The sequence below is a fragment of the Hydractinia symbiolongicarpus genome, chromosome 10 (assembly GCF_029227915.1).
Source record: "Hydractinia symbiolongicarpus strain clone_291-10 chromosome 10, HSymV2.1, whole genome shotgun sequence".
Lineage (NCBI taxonomy): Eukaryota > Metazoa > Cnidaria > Hydrozoa > Anthoathecata > Hydractiniidae > Hydractinia > Hydractinia symbiolongicarpus.
Window position 1 is genome coordinate 27,229,107 of NC_079884.1, and position 8,324 is coordinate 27,237,430.

Genomic DNA, 8,324 nt, shown 5'->3' on the forward strand with positions numbered 1-8,324 from the left:
TCACAATCTTTTCAGAGTATTTTCTAACGAAAGTTAATAACACATTAATTGGTTACGAAATGATTTTTGAGGTGTAACGAACCTACTAAGAAATGTCACACTAAACCAACCTGCAATTGTCTTCAATCCATTCACAAAAATCACTACAAACTCAAGAACAGCTTAATTTTGTACAATTGTTTCAAGAAAAGTTGTTCCTGAAAAAGCTTGTACTATCCTATTTTACTGCTTTTGAATATTGATAAGCGATTGCTTGCTTACGATTTCTGAGGTGAGAAAGTTGGATACTTTATATAAAGCATGCATCGGCGGAGGAGTGGCTAACATATAAAAAAATATAGCAAGAAAAATACTTACGCCACTCTCTTGACGGTTCCTCTCGGATTCTACTTTGATAAAAATGCTGATAATAACTTAGTTAATGGTATAAAAGTAAGAAGAAAATAATTTAATATTACTTACCCTTCAGACGTTGTGATACACAAGGTATCGTTGCCCATTCCTCCACACTTGTTCTTGCTGCTGCTGCTGTGGTTGTTGTTGTTGTTGTTGTTGTGGTTGTTGTGCTTGTTGTAGATCTTGTTGATCTTCTGGTTGTTCGTTATTCTACAAAAATTGTTTTTTAGGCTACCAAAGACAAAGTATATAAGAACATAAGTGCCCAAATTTAAGAACATAATAAGATTATTATAAGGCTTTATGCTCGACTACAATTATTTTTTAATAAAAATGTAACCACAATGTAAATCCAAGTACTACACCTATGTAGCAATTATCACCGAATTACGGTAATACCCTGAATTACAGAAACCTCGCCTCCTGCTAAATAAGCACCCCTGTGTAATTAAGCGCCCCCTTTAATGGCCGGAATTAAATAAGCTCTCTGCCCGCTTATTCGTCATTTATGATAAATTAAGAACGTCTCAACAACATTTATAGGCTGCGTTTTGAAAACGGTAAAAACATTACAAACCTTTCTTCCATTTCAATGTTCGTATAACAAGAATGTCTAAAGTAAAAAATAAAAACATTTTAAATTTGTTTTCTTAAAAGAAAAAAGCTTTAAGTCGATTGATCTACATAATTTGGAAATTCTATGATATATACAAATCTTTTTATTTAAAATTGAACTTCTGAAAAAGATTATTGAATGTTTCAGTATGTAGGCGTTATTCGTACTTTTTCGCTCAATTTGTTGAAAATGCCGACAGTGAATGTTTTGATAAAGGCTGATCTTAAAAAGAAAAAAACATTCAAAAAATGAGTAACAATAATACAGTAGCACAAACTGAGTTAACACCAGGATATTCAATCGTTGTCTCTTTAATGATTTAAAGAGAGCATTCATGAAAAAGAGACAAAACAATACTTTATGTGGATGTAGAACGTATATAATTCTTTATTTAACAAGATAATTATAAGATAAAGTAATTATGTACCAGACATAATTATGTTATCATTTTGAGTACATTGATAGGAATGGTAAAATTTGGTTTTAAGAGGATATTCTACAGTATTTAAGCATGTATAATTCAATTTGCGTTAGTGTCAATCTTTTGCGTAGCGTGAAACTTATTAATACAAATTGCCATTTTGGGATGTTTGTGCGAAATAATTAATGCGATTCACACATAATTTCCACCCTTTTTTATTCCACACTCTTTTGTTCTAATACTTTTTTTATATCTGTGAAAGTTGACAATGGACATATTTTCAAGAGTCTTTGCCAGGGACGGTGGTTGGAGAAGCCCCCTGTTCACATGAATCAATATTATTGAAACTCTAAAGGGCAATAAGTGTATTTTTGCCTGGTAAGTTTGTCCATACACAGCATATTTATCCCTCATTCATCCCTCCATCCAATTTAAAACCATCAAGACAGAAAAGTATATAGTGTTTACAACATATTTCACAAGCAAGAAAGACTAATACAAAAATTATGATTACTTCAGAAAATATTTGATTTTTTACTTATACTCCTTTAAATATATTTTTTCCAAGTATAAACCTGCTTTTATTTTAATAGGGTCACGTTTTTTATAAGAACATCTAAATTTCAGCAGATGCTTATGTTCTTATTTTTACGCTTTTTCGGCGTCAAGTTTTCCTTAATTGTAATATATTTAGCAATTGTAGACTCATTATTTTGTTCTTATAGTTTATGAAGGTATTCAGGTTGAGTACGTAATATGCTCTTAATTTTTGGCAAAATCTCAGCCTAAACGTTCTTTTAAACTGGGTTCTTATAAAAAAACGTGTACCAAAACAAACCCTAAATATATAAAGTCAAACGTCAATCTTTCTAATTCAATTTTATTTCTGCCGGCGAAAAAATGGCAACGTGAACTACCATTTGCCTGCTCTAAGTTGGCAAACTTGTGTTTCACGTCGGCAATTTATATCTTGTCTGTGATAATATGCTACTCTATACACGAATACCAGATAAATTCAAAGACAAATTTATTAGAAATTAAAAATAAAACTTTCGTAGATTTAAGTCACATCCAACTGCAATAAATAATAAATGGCGAATACATATCGACGTGAATCAAGTATTTTTGTTAACACCTCGGCATTAGCCGCGGCCAATTGCAGAGTGTCTACGTGAATTAGAAAGGCTAACCTTAGCCATTATAACATTACAACATAGTATAAAAGTGGCCAATCACAAATCTTGGAAATAAAGTTTAAAACGGACTAGTGTACTATGGTTTACCGCTTGAATTTTTTAACCAGCCAATTTGTGTTTGAGGTCTGGAAATATAAACAGCACCGTGTCATGATGAAATATGTCTAGTAGCTACTATATGATGAGGTTAAGTGTAGCCAGGGACAGGTGATTTAGAAATTTGGCAAGCAGGTTTGACAAAGTGCCCAAATGGATAATTAAAACACTTGTAAAACAAAATAAAAAGGGGGTAGCTACCTACGTCCAGTTGGCCAACTATTAACCCAACTAACCTAACTTTGCTGGTAACTCTAACTATTCTATAGCTTGGTAACTAGACAAAGACATGTGCAGATCAGCGAAAAAACGCCAGCTAGCTAATCAAAATACAATAATTCTTGCCTGATAATTTTCATTCAAAGTACACCATTTTTAACAGCTAACACCATATCAAGTATACTATAATATAAACACCAGCAAGCTAACCCCAAAAGACATTTCCGACAGGCACAGCAAAAGGACGATTCAATTCAGCCATAATTCAAAGTGCTTTTTGTCATAGTCCAAAGGGACTATGATTTGGTCAAGGAACGGAGAATACTAGAAGGTCGTGAAGATCAGATTATTTAAAACCTGTATCTATATTGGCTAGTCAGGTAATAACGAAAAAATCAAAAAAAAGTAATAAAAATGGCCAGGTTCCTTACAACCGCTTTTGCCTATATGTCACAGCCCCGTATGTCAGCCTTACTGCGCTGTCTCTGTCTATCTCCCTCTAGGCGATTTCAATAATTCCGCCTTCCGTAGTAGTCGTCGAAAGTCAATTAGTGTTATAATCGAAAATTTAGTATTATTATCGAGGATTTAATAAGGTATAACATGCAACTCTTTACTTTTTAAAGACGAAACCTGGAATAAAACGAGGAACGAGTTATTTAAGATATCTCCAATAGAAAATGTGTCGCGCTATGTGTTTGAAAAACACATCACACATTATGTCCCAGTAAGTGCCTTCGCGCTTGTATTGTTGTTGTTGTTGTTGTTGCTGTTGTTGTTGATGATGTCGATCTGGTCGATCTTTTTGATCTTGTTGAACTGTTGAACTTGTTGTTGTTGTAGATCTTGTTGTTGTTGTGCTTGTTGTTGTAGATATTCTGGTTGTTCGTTATTCTACAAAAACGTATGTATTATAAGACAACAAAACATCTCTATCATAACACAACGACTGTGCGTGTGTCTGTAACAGACAAAGTGGATCAGTTCATTTTCCTTTAATTTACCTTTGTAAAATTTTCTTTGAAGTCGTCGAAACAAGTATGTCTATTGTGTCAGCGGATTTATATTGTGTACGTCACGTGATGTAAACGACTTAATTTGATTTGCTGAAATAAACTTAACGGCTAACTTTCGGAAAATGGTTACCCCCGATACAAAAAACACAACAAAAGAACGATCTTAAAAAAAGTGCAAAACGTAAAAGTTTTTTTTGAAATCGAAAAAAGAAAATTTAAGTAAAGAGTTAAAAGTAGAAAAATGAATTTGGAAGCTACGATCATTTACTGTAGAAGTGAAGATGGAGCTAGAAGCGGTAAAGTGAAGTTAGAAGTAGAAAATAAGAGTTTAAAGGAGATTTAAATTCACAAATAGTAAGAACTTTGATATTTTAAGACGTTTGGTTTTTATATCTTTACAGCTACTCCGTGTTACTTTCTTATGTAGCACACTTAAAGTTGTCAGGCTGACTCGGATTTCGCAGAAAGAAGTCACTTAAAAGCCTCAAATTCTTAACTGTTGTATTTTACCGCGCTTTTTATAAAAAAGCTGGCTAGCATATTTTGCATTTTTGTTTGCATAATTGTCTTTCCTGCTGCGTAACGAATGTATTTGTACCAAAATTCAAAACGCTACATAAAGCTGATAGCTGGCTAACAAACATTTGCTGGCCAAACGGAACATTGGTTTGTTGAACTTACTGTGATGTTATTCTCTAATGTGTTTTACTAAGAATCCATAGCTAGCCAATTTTTCCAGCTTAAGTATATTTAACTGTACAGTAAATGTATTTCAACAAGTGGCATGATTTACAACGTGATCATATATACTGCAAGTCTAAAAAAGGTATCCATTGAAATTTTGTGTAAACTTTTGAAGATTTATGGGTAGTGGTAATATAAAACACGCTAAATGAAATGATTTTTGTTGATTTGGATGTGCTCCTCAAAAACAGGTCTATTTTACATTTCTGTAAACTTTTATGACGACGGACCGTATACAATGTTTCTAAAATAATGATTTTGGTGATTCCGCATTTTCTCCTTGCTCATTGTTTTGTGATATTTAGATTTGAAAATTGTTGGCATAGGACAGTACGGATCCGGTTAATTTTTATATTTTGATTGTGTATATTTATAGGGGAAAGGATGGTATGCAACTGAATAAACAATTTTTCTAAATTGCAAAACTAAGCCTTTTTTGTATAAGCTTTTGTAAAAACCTTTAGGGAAAATACAATGCATAAAGAACTTATTTAAAGTCATTTGTGCTTGCTGTTGCTAGCCTTTTTTTGACACGTAATCTTAATCAGATGTAAATATTTATTAGAGTGTGTCTGTCTGTCTGCAACAAGCAAAGTGGATATCTCCATTTTCTTTGATGTCGTCGAAAAAGATATGACTCAAATGTTAATTTTTTTGACGTAACAGCACGACGTCAACAACACTACTTTAACATCAATATCTTTCATTTTTGGTGAATCATGACGCAATGTTTTTTTGTCTTATTTTCGTCTGTAAATGCGAAAGCCCACTTCAATCACAAATCACAATCACAATCACAAAGCAACACGTATTCTGCGCGATCACTCGTCAAAGCGACAAAAATCCCCAATAAATATTTCGCAATATTGAGAAGCGCGTACCGATTTGCTAAGAGATCGAAATTGATTTTCGTCCGTAATGCCGTTAAAAAATGCTAAACTAAGGTGCTCGAAAAAATAAACTATTAGTCGAGTTATTTTCTAGCACAGCCTATTTTATCTAGCAAAAATTGGGGTTAAAGGTTCTATCCAAAGTTGAAAAGTGAATGAAGAAAGCGATTTTTCTACTTTGTACTAATCCTCACATGAAGTAACAAAACATCCTTAAACACGTAAATTACGCTATTACGTATTTTGTCGCTAAGATATTAATTGTTATTTGATCCCGCTGATTAAGTGCTTTGATTAATTATAATTGACCTAAAACCGTTTCAACCTTATTTCTATGTTTATAAGAAATCTGAGAGTCATGGATGCTTTCTTTCAGGAATAGTTGTTAAAATTAAATGTACCTCAACACGAGTCTCCAATGCACGAATCCGATCCTCCCTTGCATCCAGGTACCTCCTAAACCATAACGGTGTGCGCTAAATAATAAAGGATAAGTTTTAAATACATCATTCATTTTATTTATAAACGTTTAGTCAGATACATTGACATAAAGAATACGTTAAACTTACTTCAAGCCAAGGCTGAAAGTCTTCCGGTGGATCCAGCTTAGTGAAAGGGGAAAAAATTGTCAATCGTAAAACAGAAGCTCTGTGAGAGCAATTTGAGGCTATATTATAGATTAAAAACTCGCACGAATGCGTTTTCATGAAAAAGTGTAGTAGGTTGGGACAAATTAGCGATACCGATCACGTATAAGCGCGAAAAGAAAATTATAATTTTAATAAATTCGCAGAAAAAACGTTATACATACGGAATAACATGGAACTGCTCAGCTGCTGCGGGTGCATTAGGAGCTGCTGGTGGTGCAGCTAATGGTGGTGGTGGCGGTAGCGGTGGTCTAGTTAAAGGTGGTGGTGGTGGTGGTGCTTGCTCAATCGGTGGTGCTGGTGCCGGTGGTGGTGATGGCTCCCGTGGTGGTGCTGGCTCCCGTGGTGGTGTTGGCTCCGGTGGTGGTGGTGGTGCTGGCTCTGGTGCTGGTGCTTGCTCCTGTGGTGGCGCTTCTAGATGTGGCGGTGGTGATGGGGGTGGTGATGGTGCTGGTGCTGGTGCAGCTGGTGCCTGCGGTAGTGGTGGTGGTGGATCTTGGTTTACTCTCCTCCTCCGTCGCTCTCTCACATAAACTGGCTGGCCATCATTTGGTCTACAAGAAAGAAATAATGTATATAATACATTACATTCTTTCTTTCCTTATTGACTGCATCAAGATTCTTACGAAATAATAGAGTAAATGAAAGTTTCTTTTGTAATGGTTCTTTGTATAAATGGAATAGGTTTTATTGTTTTATCTGAACTAAATGTTTCTCATTATTATATTTTCTAGAAATTTTGTGTAAAGCTGTTCAGAACCCCTGTGATACATAACCATGTAAGTGGTGTGAAAAGCTCTCCCAATCTTTTGAGAATCACTATCTTCTAACAAAAGTTAATAACACATTGATTGGTTACGAAATAAGTTTTGAGACGTGAAACCTGCCAAGAGATCTTAGACCAAATCAAACTCCAATTGTTTTTGATTTTTTAACAAAATACAAAGTTAAAAATCACCATTTGCGAGGAATGAATTAAACCAAGCAAATTTGAAAATTTTATGAATTATGTCCAACACTGAGAATTAAACACAGATTTACCTGTTGCAATATATGCTCAACTCTTTATTAAGAAGCTGCCTAACAAACTGAATAATCTTTTTTGATGCTAATTTTACGATAGCCCTTTTTCATACTAAATTTTACATATTACACAAAATTTTGAACTGCTTAATTTTGTACAATACATGGTATCACAGTCCCAATATTTAACATGTTAATGGTAAACAACAGTATAAACAAAAAAGACTTTTGTTTCGGATGGGTCATTATTTGACAGTACCTAAAACTGACTAACTTTTCACGGCAAGAGGTATATGTATTTCTGAATAACAAATGTGATCTTGCTTGTCTTTGCTAACTTCAACAAAATTTATAAATTTCAATATCTCTTTACTGTTTTTTGAAAACACACGATCCTATGTGTATAGGACCATGCGTTTACAACAACAAAATTGTGATCAGGGTTTTAATCTCTTCACTTGACATATAACATGTTAACAAATTTCTAAAGGGAAATTGTGCAAATTTAAAAGACGGATCTTTTTTACTGATTTCTTTGCCTAAGCAGATTTTTACACGGAACCTTGTTTTATGGTAATTTGCTAAGTCTGAGTTTAATTCTTATAAAGAGGATGTTCTTCGTTTTATTTGTTAACTGGCGTGTTAGGGAACACTTGGGATCAAAACGAGGCCAATTTCCTTAAGATTGGTCAATCACCCGTTTCAGAACAGGCGGGTTTATAACGTCATAACAAATCTCTTTAACTGTGGTTAATATAATGTAACACTTCAACCCTTATAGACTTTAAGTTAATATTTTTTTTTATTATTTGCTGTTTGATTATTTTGCAGCAGCTCCAAGCGTTGATGTCGATGTTTTTGCTGCCTTTTGCTTTTCTACATATTAAAGGGATGTAAATTATTTTGATTAAGTCGTCTTCTTAAAAGAATTTTCAAACACAAAATAAAATAAGTATTTGAACTTTTACATGAGGCAACCCTCTTTTTAATAATCAGGATGTTTGTTGATGTTCTTCTTCTTGATCACGTTCAGAGTATTTGCGACCGCCTAAATATGTAA

General features: G+C 33.8%; 1 protein-coding gene across 1 annotated transcript; it reads left to right on the forward strand.

Annotated features, from left to right (window-relative positions):
• Positions 1–5,423: 5,423 nt before the first annotated feature.
• Positions 5,424–6,774, forward strand: LOC130613042 (keratin, type II cytoskeletal 2 epidermal-like). The gene is made up of 4 exons (XM_057434361.1): positions 5,424–5,619; positions 5,971–6,063; positions 6,128–6,189; positions 6,388–6,774. The coding sequence occupies exons 1-4, from the start codon at positions 5,424–5,426 to the stop codon at positions 6,772–6,774; spliced, it is 738 nt and encodes a 245-aa protein (XP_057290344.1).
• The last annotated feature ends 1,550 nt before the right edge of the window (positions 6,775–8,324 follow it).